Below are 16,872 nucleotides of genomic sequence, written 5' to 3' on the forward strand. Positions count from 1 at the left end.
AATTCTGGACTTCCCATTCATAAGAGAGATGTGGCAGTGCTTGTCCTTCGATAGGCGAACATAGAGCCAGCCATCTGCATTCCTTCCATCCTCTTCTCCCAGGAACTAATGGTGCTGTCAGCCTTCTATTAATGTAGAACAGCCAGTCTTTAGGAATGAATGCGTGAAGCACTTTGTCACCTCTAAACCATTCTTAAATCTTCAGTATGCAGACTGTATTTCTAGGATGATAATAAACTTTGTGTTTATTTATATTTCTTTGATTTTGTTTGATTTCTGTAATATGTGAAAAACTGGGTAATGATGTTTATTATGATCTGTGAAAACTATTTTTTTCTTCCACAGGATGAATATTCCATTTTTCCTCAGACATATTCCATAGATATTAATGGTTATATTCTTGTGTATTCTGTTACATCAATCAAAAGGTAAGACTTCAGTTTATTTGCTCCACATAGATAGCATGAATCCTTTTAAAAGATTATGCTAAATTAGTAGTAGTAACAATTAGACTAAATTATTAGACTAAATGTATTTTAGTGCTTTTTTTTTTTCCCCCTTTTAGAACAGTCAGGTTATTAAGGGGAAATTTTAATGTCCTCCTTACATGTTCTGTTAAACTAATACAATAAAATCTTTATTTTCTTAGTTTAGGCTGCTTCGATAATGATAGAACATGACTTGAGGTTTTCTTCTAATTAAAATGGGAAGAAATACAGTTGGGTACAGTGGCACACATCTGTAATTGCAGTGATTCAGGAGGCTCGAAAGTTTGAGGCCAGCCTGGGCAATTTAGTGAGACCCTGGCCCAATCCCAGTACCACAGAAAAGTTGTGTTGGGGGCGGGCGCTGGGCATGGAGGTGCACACTTGTAATCCCAATACCTCAGGAGGCATGAGGCAAGAGGATGATGAGTTCAAAGCCAGCATACGCAACTTAATGAGACCCTGCTCAAAATAAAAAATAACAACAGGCTGGGGATATTGCCCAGTTGTTAGGCACTCCTGAGTTCAATCTCCAGTACCAAAAAAAGAGAAAAGGTAGGGGGTATATGTAAATCGGTTTTACATTTTGTGTTTTCACCATATTCATGTGGAATAGATTATCCAATATAATTTGGGCAGTTGAATTTGTTGAATACTTTATCCTTTGAATTTGTGAAATAAGGCTTTATGTAATAGGGTCACATGTATATAAAATGAAGCCACTGTTTCTGTTGCCAAAATGGATTTAGTTTCCTCTACTTATATATTTATTGTGTTATCTCCCATTGCCAAAACTGGCACATATTGTCACTAGTAGTAACCTGTGGCTTTGAACAGAAGTAGATTGTGTAGCAGCAGACATCAGCGCTCTAGGAATAGCTTGTCTTCTACGACTTGATGGAAGTGTCGTCTGTGGAGGGAGTTTGCTAGGCAGTCTGCTTTATTAATAACACATTATTTGTTACCTTAAACAATCTTTGATCAGAAATGTTTTGTTTCTACCTTTAGTAGAAAGAAACGAATGGCAAAGAGGTAAAGTAACTTGCCCAGGGGGGCATAGACCATATGTGACAGTTGTGATTCATATCCATGTCTACAATGCCACAGTCAAGGCCAGCACAATGCAGTAGAACTTCCTGCAGTGATGGAAGTCGGGTGTGCTGCACGTGGCTATTTAGCTACAATTAAAAATTCATTTCCTCAGTTATGCTCAGTAGCCACTTGTGACTGACAGCTGCCATGTTGGACAGTGTCTAGGCTCCTCGTCACTGCACACTGTCCTGCCAGTGAAAATTGTAGTCTCCTTTTCTCTATGAATGTGTTACTTAACATTTTTCTCCATAGCAGGGAAACATACTTTGAGGTGTTAAGATTTAACTGTAAGCTGTTTGGATATTGTGGCCACTCATGTAAATAGACCCCACGCTGCCAATCCCTGAGAAAGTCTTCAAGTGAAACAAAATTGAGGATTAGCACCATGTGTTCCTTAGAGAGAACTGGGAAATTCAAGAAACGGGAAGTGGTAGGACACCGAAGCAGATATTATTAGCCTTTGGAGTGTTTCTTTCCAGTCTTTGTTTTACACTGTAGATCATTCTCTTGTTTATGGTTTTATATTTTTACTTATACATTTTCCCATATTTCTTACTATTTGAAAACAGTAAGTGGTTGTATAAGATTCCTTGTTCAATAATAGGAGGACACTTTTTCACCTATGTTTTATTTTTTTCTCTATAAACAAAGCTTGGATTGGATTTCATACATAAAATCACTGCCTACTTTTTAATTTGGTACCACATAATTTACTTTTTGACTTGGATGCCTTAAATAGTAAAGCAGTCAGTCTTTTTTTCATACTACTTAAAATTTTTTTCTAATCTGAGTTATGCATTTTTAGAATTTATATATTATACACAAAATTCTTGTTCAGACTTCATTTGTTGAGTTTACAGTTTTCAGTTTATATACCTACCACATAATGTCTAGACCAGAACAAATTTAATATACCAATAATCTGATGAATGCTACAAGATCAAATTTGTTTGTGTGTTCCCATTATTTCTCTGATTTACTTGGGAAAACACTATTCAGGTATTTTCATTGTTCGTAAATACAGTTAAAAAAAAAATAATGTTGATTACTTTACCAGTTGTCACTCTGAGGAGTTCAAATAGTGAATAGAAAATGTTCTTAATATGTCTCTTTCTTTTTTTTTTTTTTTTTTTTTTTAACTCTCCCTTTTTTGGTGGCCACAGAATAAATGACATGCAAGTTGAAAACTCAGTATTTGTTGCTGGGGAAAATTCATTGAACTAGATTTTAAAATATGAAAACTTGCTCACTAAGGATCTTGTATGTTTAAGGAAAGTTTGACCTAATCCAAAGCAGAGGACAAAAGTGTCCCATGTCAAAAAAGTGGTATACCTTTGCAAGTTCTGACCATGTTTCTTGTGAAGTAGGAATGTTCTCTTTTAAGTCATGCTTTCCATGGTTTAATGAGCATTCTCAGTACATCTCAAACATGAGAAAATAAGAGTGCTGTTTATTTTTTTTCTAAAGAAGCCTGTATACAACCTTATGGAAATGTCAACTTGTTAATCAGAACTATTGTCTTTATTGAATTCAGCCTTTACCTAAATTATAATGATTGTTCATTATTTTGTGAAACAAAATAGAAGTCTCAAGTTATTCCTTTTTATCTTGAAGTCCCTGTAGAATTGTTTCTTCTGACCAAGTATAAAGGAAGAACACATTCCATTTTATAATTTCTAGAAATGGAGCCAGGTGTGGTGGCACACAACCTGTAATCCCAGCAATTTAGGAAGCTGAGGCTGAAGGATGGAAAGTTCAAAGCCAGCCTCAGGAAAACAATAAAAAATGTACTGGGGGTAAAAGAACCCAGATTTGGAAAATAGAATGTTCGGGTTTTCTTTTATCCCCTCTGACAATGTTGGATGGGTCACCTTTGTAAACTATTAATTAGGTCTGTTTAAAGAGAAGACTTCTCCTGTCTGAGGCATTCGGGATACATACTTACAACATTGGTTAGTGGGACTTGACAATGCCCGACTGCAATCCCAGGAGTAGGGCAAGTTTGAGACCAACCTCAGGAACTTGGCAAGACCTTGTCTCAACATAAAAAATAAAAAGGGCTGGGTAATGTGGCTCTGTTTTTAAATGCCCCTGGGTTCAATCACTAGTACCCCCCCAAAAAACAAACAAACACAATTTGGTTAATGGTCCAGGAGTGGTAGCACACTCCTGGAATCCCACTTACTTTCAAAACTGAGGCTAAGGCAGCAGAATTGCAAGTTCAAGTCAAGGCCAGCTTGAGCAACTTACTGACCCTGTCTCAAAAAATAAAAAGAACTGGAGTACAGTTCAGTTGGTAGAGCACCTCTGGGTTCAGTTCCTACACACACACAAGTGGTTAATGGGGAAAAAATCAAAAAGGTGATCGTGAATCTTACTTTTTTTTTTTTTATCTAATTTGTTGCACATGACAGTAGAATGTGTTTATACATTTTGATAGATAATACATAAATGGGGTATAATCTTTTAAAGCATAAATATATATTTAACCATTAATCTTCTGAAATCATTGCTTTTGAGTCTGATTTTGCTCATTTGATGGTCTGTGTCTCCCTTTTAATCATCTGTACAGAATGTGTGTCAGTTGTGATCTCCAGTCCAGTTTATTAAGAGTGAGATACTTGTGAAACAGTCTAATTCTGGACTGTTTACAGATTTGTACAATTTTCTCCCCGTTTTTTTTTTTTTTTTCCCCCAGTTTTGGCACACTTTCTTGCCTTTTTTTTTTTTTTTTAATTGTACCTTCTTGCCTTCTTAAGGAGCACTGTCTTGTCTCTTTTTCTTTTGTGTGTGCAGGGGGGGTGGTTACCACAGAACTACACCTCCAGCCCTTTAGAGACAGCGTCTCGTCTTGCTAGGTTGCTGAGGCTGACCTTGAAGTTGTGATGCTCCTGCTTCAGCTTCCTGAGTAGCTGGGATTTCAGGCATGCACCACTGCGTCCACCAAGGAGCAATATCTCTAGTAAATCCGTCCACAGTATTTGGCTTTTAGTTTTCAGGGAAACAAAAAACTTTGCTCATGTTTCAAAAGTTTATTGTATAAATTATGACTTTATGATGAATTTAACTGGAATGGACAGGTGTTGGGGAGTAAGTGGACCTTCTATAATGTTTTTTGACTAGAGGCAGCTGTGGTGCACTGACAGTGTTTCTCAGAATGGTCCAGCTGCAGCACACAATTAGGAAAGTACTGTTACCTTGAAAACTCAGACAGGTGGACAGGTGTATATTACTGAGTGCTTTCTCATGTGCAAGGCATTATGTAATTCTTTTAATGCAGCTTTTCAAAAACCCACTGAGTTGATAATGTCCTAATTCAAAACCATCTCACCTATTGTCAGCCTTGCAGTCATTTAAACAGGGGTCGATTGAGAGGTATACGTGCCTGTGAAACTTCCAGTCAAGATCTGCAGCGAGGTTGAAGTGAATCCATGGGACTCGTAGGATTACTGGAGTGGACTAGGGAGTTCTTGGCTTGCTGTGCACACGCGGTCTGTGCCAGGATAGCTTTTTGCCTTGTGTTGACGGACTCTGAGTCTCCCCTTCTGTGGGCTTCTCCTATCGCCCTAACTTGGTCTTTTAAGACCTACAGAGAACCATTGCTGTTTTACTTTCACAAAACAAAATAGCAATATTTGGAGACAAGTAGAGATTACTTGCCTTTAAAAGATTGTCTGTATGAGGGTGTCTGTTGATGCATAATAAATTATCCAAAAATTTTGCAGCTTAAAACAACACACACTTATCTCTCTGTTTTGGTGGATCTGGAACACTGATGTGGCTTAGCTCAGTTCTCTACTGCAGAGTCAGGGGTTGGAATCTGCTAGGACTTTGTCCTATGCAGATGACTGTCTAGGGAACAGTGTTTTCAAGCTCATTGGTGTGGCCATTGTTGGGTTTCAGTTCCTTGAGAGTTGTTGGACTGAGTTCTCAGTTCTTTGCTGGTCAGAGGCCACCCTCAGTACTTTGCCAGGTGGTACTTTGTATCAGGACACAAGAAGTGACAGAGAATGTCTAACAAGATAAAAACCACAGTCTCCAATAACCTAAACCTAGAAGTGGCTTCCTGCTACTTATACCATATTCTTTGTATTAGAATCAAGTGGCTCGGCCCTGCCCTTACCCTAGGACAATGCACAGAGTGTAGCTGCCGGAGCAGGGCAGCCCCACACTACCACTGCCTACCATCCATCCTTTCACCTGCCTCTCGCATGACTGGCCACCATCTTCCTTCCAAGAACTCATGCTACTTTAGATGCAGGCAAATGGAGCACATTCTGAGGGAACCAGGGTTCTGTAGTGCAGCGTACAGTGCTTGGGATACTGTCCGTTGTTGACCTGTGGTGGGGGAAGGGCGATTAAGTTTATTTTAGTTTTTACCTAAATAACAATGTGCATAGGTTAAAATAGCACTGTCGAATGCATTCACCAGGCATACTTGTTCCAAAGCTCAAGACAACAGTGAACAAAGCCAGCAAATCCCTTCCTTCATGGAGCTTATTATTTCTATTTCTATTTGTGACTCGCTAGCAAGATACAGAAAGCAGAAGGGCATGAGAAGTATGGGGAAATTTGTGAATTCATGTAGGGTGAGCAGAAGAGTTCTAAGTGACCCTGGAGTGGAGAGTTGGAAAGAAATGAGGGGATCTCAAGGGAAAGAGCATTCCAAGTATTGGGAAGGTACCTAGAGGTTTTGGCAGTGCTAGAGGAATGGCAGGAGGGGAAGAGGTAGAAGGAAGTAGAGTCAGAGGTCAATGGGCTGAGGTTCAGAGCCCATTGGAGGCTGCTGCTGCAGATCCCACTGGCTGCTGTGCTGAGCATGGCCTGGAAGGGAGGGGCGGCTCTCGAGTGATGCAGGCTGCCGTAGGGGAGGCTCAGAGCTGGGCCAGGTGAGGAAAGGGACTCTGGGTCTTACTCGGCGTTGTCTGACTCTGGACAGCTGTGAAGGTAGATTGTGGTATGCTGGCTAATGCTGATGACTGTCTTTCTGGGTGAGGGTAAGATTGGTTTGTGGCCGATTGCCAGCAGTTAATGGTACAAATAATCCCACAGACAGATTTTAAGTTTTCCTTGTTTCATTGTAGAATACATAGTTGTGTCTGAGAGATGTGTGAGAGCCAACTCCAGCCTAGAACCATCAGCACATTGATTATATTCAAAAATCAAGGATTACTATCACCAGGAGAATGACTGTGCTTAGTAAACAAAAGGACGTGTCAGGACTGAGTGCCAAGACACAGCAGCCCAGAAAGTGCTTGCAGTTTTTATTTAAATACTTCGTTCTTTACTAGATGAGTTGAGGTTAAAGTTTGGTATCCTGGCATGTTGTTAAACTTGCCCATTTAATGTCTCACCTGTTTCCCTTTGAATATTCTCAGTAAGGATTACTGACTGGGCAAGAGAGAGAGCACTTGCCTAGCATGCACAGGGCCCTGGGTTCCATCCCCAAGACTACAAAGAAAGAGCATCAAATACATGTGGAAAGGATTGGTAGGGCAAATAGTTCTATGTTCAGCTTATGTTAAAATAGTGAGTTGATTTTTTTTTTCCCACTATAAACATTATACATTTGAAAACATTATAGATGTCTGATTTCATGCTTTTTGTCTTATAGTTTTGAAGTGATTAAAGTTATCCATGGCAAATTATTGGATATGGTGGGGAAAGTACAGTAAGTAGCACTGTTTTATCTTTTTGTTTATATACTCTTCACTGTAGCATCTTCTGAGCAATGAAATCTGTCACTAATTAGTTTGTTTTTTGTTGTTTTAATTTTTTTATTATAAATAGAATACCTATTATGTTGGTTGGAAATAAGAAAGACCTGCATATGGAAAGGTATGTTGCTTTTAAATCATCGTTGATTTATAAGATCAAGTCCAAGGTGATTTAGTCTTTGAGGTGCCATTTTTATTGTTAGGATGAGAAGAATATTTTTAGCTGTAGTGTTTCTCTTTGTTCAGAAGTGTTGCAGTCATACACAGCAGAAGCAAAACTACAATGTAAATACCACATTTCTCTGGAGTAGAGAGCAGACTGTGTAGAACACTCTGTGTAGATTATCTGTTGTGACAAAGGTAGCATTCATTGTTTCCACCAAATACTTTAAGTACTGAGGCTGGGATTGCAGTGATGACAGGGGAACAGGGTCCACACGCCTAGGGAGCTCAGTGGCAGGGAGGAGGCCCTGTGTGCAGCCTATGCTCAGCGCAAGTGAACTGCAAGCCCTCAGGTCTCCGCTGTGAAGTAGGCAGTTGTAGGAGATACTGGAGTATTGGGAAATGTCATTGTGTTCTCTGAACCCAGAGCTTGTTGGAGAGTGGGTAACCCCCATAAGGCAAGGTCTTTTCTGTTCCCCAACCCAGGCATAATCAATGCCCTTCTGTTTCTTCTTGGCGGTATCTAGCAGAATATGGTTCTGCCTCACAAGAAAATTGATCAAAGTGGAGCCTGTTTCATAAATTAATGATTTATGTTTTATCCAATAAAGAATTGTAATGTTCTTTTTCCTGTTAGGGTGATCAGTTACGAAGAAGGGAAAGCTTTGGCAGAATCTTGGAATGCAGCTTTTTTGGAATCTTCTGCTAAGGAAAATCAGGTAGGTAGTTTCCAAAACTCATTTTGTGCTACCTTCTCAGTCCCTGTCTTGGTTGAACCCTTTTAAACTTTAGCCTTCTGCCATTTATTTTTCTTTGATTTTGTGTGTGTGTGGTACTGGGGATTGAATCCAGGAGAGTTCTCTACTGAGCTATATCCCCAGCTCTTTGTCTTTTTTGAGACAGGGTCTCTCAAAGTCGCCCAGGCTGGCCTTGAACTTACAGTTCTCCTGCCTTAGCCTCCTGAATAGCTAGGATCATAGGCACACAATTTGCACTTTACATCATTTCTAATAACCAAGCTTTCTTTGGTTCGCTTTAGAAAGATACTAATGTTTTTATAAGTTCAGTGGGTAGTCTACTTCTTATAGGACCTAGAATATAGGGTCAACAGAATAGTAGAGGAAATGTTCACCTTTTGTGAACATATTAATGTTGTTCCTTATCATGAGTTAGTACAGAAATAAGACAAATGCAGTGAGAACTAAATCACTTTGGCACTAATTTTGTAATTCTTCCCTCCCCCCTTTTTCTGTAGAATGAAAGTAAGTCATATATTTGCTATTTTTAACACAAAAATGACTAGAAGCCCTGTTGTTACCAGTTTAGGCTGCAGCATGTCCTAGGGAGGATGCTGGTTCTATTCTCTGGGCTCCACATACTTGCCTTTGTCTCTTCCCCATGGCTCTAGTGTGGACTCGTTCTTCAGTGCATACGCATGGTGGTGGCCGAGCTTATCTCCTGCCCTCCATTTTCTCACCACTTCTCTGCTCCCTGAACTTGTTAAACCTGAAAACCAGTGATGTCACCCCTGCTGGCAAGCTGCCAGCTCCTGCCATTGTGTGTGGAGCAGCCCTCGGGCCCCCAGTACCCAGTTCTGTACTTCTCTCTAGGGTCTCTCACATGTCCCTGTGCTTCTTAGTCACTCCCTACTTCTCTTGTGCCCTTAAACCCAGCAGGTACTTGTCTATGGCATCAAATGCCCTTGTTTCCTATCTTCCTCATTTGAGGTGTTGACTAGTTTATAAAGTGCTTTCTACATATGATCTTGTTTTATCTTCCAGTAAAATAAATAGGTTTTCGTTTTCTGAGGAAACTCCAATCCAGCAAGAGTGGCTGACTGCTACTGCTCAGCGAGGCCAGCAGAGTGACAGTTGGCTGACAACCTTGGGTCCTGTTCCTCTGTTCCCCATGATGAAATTTCTAGCCCTCAAGGCTCTGTGTAGGTCTCATCTTCTCATTGGCCCCTTCCAGATTCATCCACCGAAATACATTGTCATTTCTTCTCTTAACCCCTTAATTCACTCTGAGATCCAAGAGGGTCTTACTCACCTTTACATTCTCTGTACTGTTGAGTACAATGTTTTCATGTCTGGTAGGTTTTTCATCAACCCAGGTATCCTTTGATCACTATGTCTTCCATTCCTATGTTCCTGGAGGATATTCAATTTGTATAATTAGTTTCCAAGTTCAGTAGCAGGCGATTTATCTGAATCAGTTCTGTTCTGGAGTATAGATAGTAAAAAATTTTTATAACAAATATTGAGATTAGTAAATGAGAGATGGCTACATTTTTTAAATAGAATTAAACATTGGGTGCCTGCTCTGTCTTTAAGATTATGTACTTGAATTATCTCATTTTAGAAATGAGAAAATTAAGATCCAGAGACGTTAAATAACTTCTCAAGATCTCTCTGTATGATGAGAGAACTAGGACTAAATTTAAATCTGACCCAGATCTCATCTTTGTCCTCACACAGTGCTTTCTGATACTGAGGTGATCTTAAAGCCAGTGACCTTGATTAGATGAGAGGGATGGGTCCAGTTCCTGCTTGAGATCCGTCAGGAGCACAAATACCTCATTCATGCCAACAGGCTGGAAGGCAGAGTGTGTGGGTGGGTCCATTTGGTGTCCGGAGGATGCAGAGTCCTCTCATGAATGGAGCTTCTGTTGCCAGTGAAATGTCAAGCAGGTTATCAGCCGAAGCTGAGAGCGGGGGAGTCTGGAAAAAACCAGGCCCAGAACCTGCCTCTGGGAGACTGATGAGTGTGGGGCTATGGTTGGGTTGCTGGGCAGCGCCCAGGGTGCCCCAGGTTCCTGCTCGCAGATGTGGAGTGAGCAGCCCTTCTGTGTGTTCCCCTGGGCCGTGTCTGCGCACTCTGCAGGTGGACACTTGAAGGGAAGGGAGATGAGTACAGCGACCACAAGGGTGAACTGCGGAATCTAAGCTGGCCCTGGGGGAAAGTAAGAATAGGCAGCAGCTGCAGGACAAGGAGATGGCTGTAGGATCAGGACATCAGGTGCCTGTGGGGTGAGAATCTGGGAGTTCAGGAGAAAAGGGACCAGGAAATGGTGTGGTGAGGTGCCTGAAGTAGGGTGACGGGAGGGTGGTGTGCTGATGATGGCCACTGGGCTGGGCCCTCCTGTGGCCTTTGCAGCAGCAGCATTTTCTTCATCGTCACGGTGCATTTGAAGAAAGGGACTGGCAGTTTACCTAGCCCATGCAAGCTGGGACTGCCTTCTCATAGGACCAGTGGGGTTCACAAGGCTGGGATAGAGATGGCGGTCATTAAAGAGGAGACCCAGGACTGAAAGGAGTCAGGAGGGTGACGTGCTGGTGCTGCCAGCAGGACTGCAGGGAGGCAGGTTGGGGTGCAGGGCTGTAGAAGCCGACCGGAAGGTGAGAGAGGGGGGTCCATGCTGGGAGTTCTGGACGGTGCAGGAGAGAGGGTCTGAGGGAGCAGGGAGAACAAGAGTGCCTCCCTTCCCGGAGTCCTGGGTGCTTGGACAGGAAGGAAAAGCTGCAGGGAAAGCAAGGTCTACGAAGGGAATTAGAGCCAGCAGTGAAGAGGGGTCCTGAGGGTCCAGAGGCCCCTGAGGAAGGTGTGGGGCCGGCCATACAGGATGGGAGTCCAAATGAGGAGGCCCTGAAGTCCTGGGGCGTCTTTGAACCCTGCAGCCGTGGCGGTAGGTAGCTACTTCCTCGTCCTATCCACAGTGAAAGGACTGTCTGCTTGAAACTAGCTCTGTAACTGGTCTTCTCTTTCTTTTCAGACTGCTGTTGATGTATTTAGAAGGATAATATTGGAGGCAGAAAAAATTGATGGGGCAGCTTCACAAGGAAAGTCTTCATGCTCGGTGATGTAATGATTCTACTGCAAAACCTGAGGACACTGGGAATACATTCTACCTGAAGAAGCAAACTGCCCCGATATCCTTTAAGATAAACTATGCTTCTTTTTTCTTCTGTTAACCTGAAAGATATCATTTGGGTCAGAGCCCTCCCCCACCCTCAGATTATGTTAAACTCTGACTCTGTCCAAATGAGTTCACTTCCATGTTCAAATTTTAAGCAATCATATTTTCAATTTATATATTGTATTTCTTAATAATATTATGACCAAGAATTTTATCGGCATTAATTTTTCAGTGTAGTTTGTTGTTTAAAATAATGTAATCATCCAAATGATACATATTGTTACACTACTATTAACTAGGAGGCTTCAATATATCAGTGTTTATTTCATTGTGTTAAATGTATACTTGTAAATAAATAGCTGCAAACCTTAATCTTCTGTGCTACTTGATGCGACTTTTGAAGGAAAACCTTGACTTCCTGAGTTTCTTTCCTGGTGTTCAGGAGGACTCAGGGATCCCAGAAATGAGTGGAAGACATGACCCAGAACCTTCTCAGGTGCCTGCTATGCACAGGGCAAGCTGTGGGCCAGGGGCTGCATGGTCGTTGCCCAGGCGGTGATGGGATGGATTGCTGACCAGAGCTGACAGGCCTTGGAGGTTTGCAAGCAGAGGTAGCTCCCTAGTACTGACTCTCAACTCCAGCCCTGAACTGTGACTTTATGCTGAGAGCAGAGAGGGAGGGCCGTGGAGGTCATGGGTGGAGCATGCTTGTTAGTTCTTGTTACCTTTTTTGTGTGAACTGAAGAAAAGCCATTTAGAGACACCTCAGGTTTGCCCGCTTCAGGACCTCTATGGGGCGTGTGCCCAGCGGGTGTCCTGTGCTGGTGCTCAGCCTCACTTGGCTGCAGGTAGTCCTCTCCTGGTCTGTTGAGTCAAGCCTGGAGTTGAGCTGTGGTTTTTAAATTAGAATCCTTTCCAGTTAAAATTTCTTTTTTCTTTGTTTTTTGTTTCATTTTTGGTGACCCAGTAAAAATTTCTCAGGATTGTTTTTTAGCACTAGCAAATGCTACCATTGACTCTATTCATTTACTTTTACTTTGCAATTGATTTTTTTTTTTTTTTGTAACTGGGAATTGAACTCAGGAGTGCCGTAACACTGAACTATATTCCCAGTCCTTTTATTTTTTTGGTTTGAGACACGACCTCCCTAAATGACTGAGACTGGCTTTGAACTTGTGATCCTCCTGTCTCAGCCTCCTGAGTTGGTGGAATTACAGGCATATGCCACCACTCCTGTCTTACAACTGATTTTTAACTAAAAATTGTGTTTTTAGAGCATGCCGTTGAGTCTTTCAAGTTTTTATGTCATTTGTCATCCTAAGGATGAAATTCACGCCTTAGAAGAACTCTACCAAATACATAACTTCGGAAGTATTAATTTGTACAACACTAATGTGGTTTAATCTTAGGACTAAAAGTATTGGTACCAAATATAGGGGTCCACATTAAGTGTGGATCCAATTCATCCCATCAGCCCTTGCATCTGAAAAGTTACTTCTTTGTAAAGAAAACTCAGCATCTTGTACTAGAAGGTAGTACAAATGAGAAACTAGTTAGAAACTAGTTCTGTTCTTAGAAAGTGAATCTTGGAGCACCGGCTGTCCTGGCTGCAGAGAGCACAGGATCATTGCATGGGGTGGTCCACCTGTTCTTCAGATGGTTCCTAACACCTACAGTGTGCCAGGAACTGTTCGAGTGCTAGCAGCTCTGCAGCCCTGTGGGGCTTACATTCTACAGTGGGCCCAGGAGTGATCCTTCCCTCAGTTGAGTCACTTACTAACATGTGCCAAACACCTTGCTGGGTTTGGGGGACTCGAACATGTCGTGATCATGACAGCAGGCACCAGTAGTGCAAATCCATGTTCATGTCCTGGTTTGCTTCATTAATCACTGACCTGTGAAGTAGGCAATGCCTACTAATGCGTGAGGAAACCGTCTCAGAGTGTTAAGTGATTATTTAAGATACACAAGTAGAAATGGGAATGACAGCCAGGCACAGTGGTACTTGCCTGTAATCCCAGCACCTCAGGAGACTGAGGCAGGAGGATCACAAGTTCCAGGCCAGCCTCAGCAAGTTAACATGTCCCTAAACAATTTAGCAAAGCCCTGTCTCAAAAAGAAGCTGAGAATGTAGCTTAGTAAAGCACCCCTGGGTTTACCCCCAACAAAAAAAAAAAAAAAAAAAAAGGGAAAGAAAAAAAAAAACGCTATAATCAAGTTCACCCCATCCCTGTAAGCTGATTGGGTCATCTAAGCTCCTAAAACAATGCTTGGGACTGCCAGCCTTGTGCTTAACATTCTTTTTATTTAAATACCATATTCCAGTAAGACGTGTTCTCATTTTAACATTTCTGATCTCAAGTCTTCAATTCATTCTCAAAGGGCAATGTTTTTCTCAGTAACAAAAATCTTAGATTCATTGAAATACAGAAAGTGTAAAAATTAGGTATATATTTAAAACTACTTTGCAACTCAAACTTTAAAATACTTATAAAATCACATTACAAAACAAGGTGGATTTTCGCTGAAAACTGCCCATCCACTCCTAGCCCCTGGTCTTACATCTCCCCGGTCTTAAATCACCCCCAGAACCCCAGAGGTGTTCCTGACCAGGTTGCATGTCACTTCCTTGGCACCAAATCCAGTAAGTGTTTTCTGGTTTCGTTCTTGACCTCAGTCACATTCCACACGGTTGGACACTTGTCTTTGTGTCTTCTGTGGCACATTGGTCTCCTCAACTATTCTTTGTCAAAACGGCTCAACTACCTTTTTCCTGCCCACATGCTCTTGCTTGATTCTGTCCAGTCACGGCTTTAACACCATTGCTTGATGAATGTGAAATTTGTCCCCACCCTGATCTCTGGGCTCCAGCTTATAACCCAAGACTCTTGGATGTCTCCTGGTCACCTCATGTGTACTATGTGGAAAGCTAAATTCTTGTCTTTCTTCAAAACCCCTGGACTTGACCATAGCTCTGTAAGCTAATGACTTGGGACCTTCCCTCATGTCCCTGGCCCAGCCCCGACCACACGTGCACACACCTTGTCTACTTCTCTGTCTCACCTGCATCCCAGGCTGCGGTAGCACGCCCTCCAGACATTACCCTGGAGCCAAAGCCATGTTGTCCAGCAAACCGTGTCATGTTCCTCCTGTTTAGAACCCTTTGAATAATAGTGCCAAATCCATGATTCCTCTATCCAAAGCTAGACATGATCTTGCTGCTGCTCCATGCAGTCCATCTGCTGCCCTGACTGACCCAGGAACCGGCATGGCCCCTTCCAAGAAGCAGGGGCTCTCGACATTACTCTTCCCTCTGCCTGGGAGCAGGCTTCTGAGGCTCCCATCATCTCGTCCCAGGGCCTTCCAAGCTCCCCTGAAGAGCCCCTTTCTGCGAATCTGAGCCTCTATTTTATCAGTATACCTGATCATCTTCTGGGTCCTTGCATCTGTGGAGTTACTAGGCCACAGCAGGAACAGCAACTGTCCCACAGCCCTCTGATCCCAACTCCTCCTTCCATAGGGCTGGCACTCTTCCATAGGGTTCCCCAACCCCATCACTGAGGATTGAACTCCGGGGCACTCAACCACTAAGCCACATCCCAGCCCTATTTTGTATTTTATTTAGAGACAGGATCTCATTGAGTTGCTTAGCACCTCACCATTGCTGAGGCTGCCTTTTGAATTCATCCTCCTGCCTCAGCCTCCCGAGCTGCCTTGTTTCTTTTACTATGTGTCTGTAGTTCTTAGTGATCCCCCTGGGAATTAACATCCTAATTTATAACTCTAGTTCAGAGGAATACCAACTTAATTTTAATTGTATTCAAAAGCTTGGCTGTGTACAGCTGTTTCCTCCCGTCATTTCTGCTGCTGTGTCATACAGATGGTGTTTTTATATGTTGTGTACCCATCAATAGACATGTAATTGCTTTATAAAGTTGCCTTTGAAATCAAATAGAAGAGAAAAAGTCTCAGTTCATTACCTTTGTGGGTGCCCTTTGTTTCTCAGGTGGAGTCCAGGTCCGATCTAGTGTCCCTTGGTTTGAGCCTACAGGATTCCTTGAGTTGGGGAAAGCAGGTGTGCTTGGGGCGACTCCCTTTGTGGTGGTTTGTCTGGGAGTGTCTTCATTTCTTCTTCATTTTTAAAGGATAATCTTATTGGCTATAGACGTTTTGGTGAACAGTGTCACTTTTCTTTGCCAACCTTGACACTCCCCAGACTTGCAAAGTTAACTTCCAGAATTCTGATTAAGCTGGGTTTGGGGACAGTTTTTGCCAGGTTCTCATTGTGTTCTGAGGTCCCTGTGCACCGTTCCTGACCCCCACCTGTAGGATGAGTAGGACACTTTCCCTAGCCCTGCCTCTGGACAGGTTCTTGTGGATTTGACCTGCACCTGCTGCCCTGGGAAGCCCCCTGCCATTTGCATGGTGCATGGTGATGCCATTGGCCTTCAGTTACATGCTGGTCCCTCTCTTAGGCCTCCTAAGAAGGAAGGACCTGACTACCTAGTGCCCACTGCCGAGTGAGGGTCGTACAAAGACTCAGAATTAGATTACAGCAGAAACAGGTGATCAGGAAGCCATTCAGATGACCCAGAACAAGCTGCTGCTTTTTAGGTTAATGTCTAGTAACAATCCCAAGAAAACCACTGTGGTGCACAGGGGAGATGTGTGTGCTCCTGCTGCCAGGACCACCCTCCACACCCAGAGCCACGTGACACAACCTAATCGCCTCAGGAGGAGCATGTGCAGGCAGCGGTGACTCCCTCTGGCCAGGTCTGTTGTGCACACTAAGAGGATTCCCTTCAGGCCTGGCTGGCTGGACGCCTTCCGAAGCATTGCCGTGGAAATTCCAGAGCTGCTTCAACACCAAGAGGGCACAGTTTTACATGAAGCAAAACGGCCATCCTTGCCAATCCCGCTTCTCAGGAGGCTAAAGTAGGATTGCAAGTTCAGGGTCAGCCTCAGCATCTTAGCAAGACCCTGTCAAAATATTTTAAAAGGGCTGGGGATGTAGCTCAGGGGTAGCATGCCCCTGGGTTCAGTTCTCAGTACTACTAAATAAATAAGGTCAACTTAACACCCCTGTTCCCCAGCCTCAATAAGTTCCTGGAGGTCAATCACACCAACTAAAACCTACTGCGGAAATCAAACTGAGAAGAATCCAAGGTCTCCTTCAACATCCTTGTTTCCAGAGGAGGGACCTGAAGTTGCTCTCAAGGGGCAACTGGCAAGGTCTCCCCCTTACACTACCCACTGTGCTACATGAGCCTGACCCCCAGTACTCTCAGGGGACCCGTTAAACAGCATTGGCCCACCCCGGTTCTGGCTCCACTCTGCAACTGATTGTGTCTTTGGGCAGTTCCCTTGAACTCTGGTCTTCCTCTGTCCAGGGAACTGCCCTGTGCAAGGGGGTTGCTGTGATGGCCGGAGTCTGCAAGCAGGGGTGCTCCCAGAGCTCTGTGGGAACAGTGTCACTGTCCTGAGGAGGCAAGTGACCTCC

General features: G+C 43.0%; 1 protein-coding gene across 1 annotated transcript in view; it reads left to right on the top strand.

The window, feature by feature from the left end:
- Rheb (Ras homolog, mTORC1 binding) overlaps positions 1-11,744 on the top strand; it is a 48,274-nt gene extending 36,530 nt beyond the window's left edge. The window contains exons 4-8 of the mRNA XM_047560972.1: positions 346-428; positions 7,192-7,248; positions 7,368-7,415; positions 8,094-8,175; positions 11,229-11,744. Of these exons, the coding sequence (XP_047416928.1) occupies positions 346-428; positions 7,192-7,248; positions 7,368-7,415; positions 8,094-8,175; positions 11,229-11,321 (363 nt within the window). The 3' untranslated portion in view covers positions 11,322-11,744. The remainder of the gene's footprint in view (positions 1-345; positions 429-7,191; positions 7,249-7,367; positions 7,416-8,093; positions 8,176-11,228) is intronic.
- The last annotated feature ends 5,128 nt before the right edge of the window (positions 11,745-16,872 follow it).

Source organism: Sciurus carolinensis, chromosome 8 (genome assembly GCF_902686445.1).
Source record: "Sciurus carolinensis chromosome 8, mSciCar1.2, whole genome shotgun sequence".
Taxonomy (NCBI): domain Eukaryota; kingdom Metazoa; phylum Chordata; class Mammalia; order Rodentia; family Sciuridae; genus Sciurus; species Sciurus carolinensis.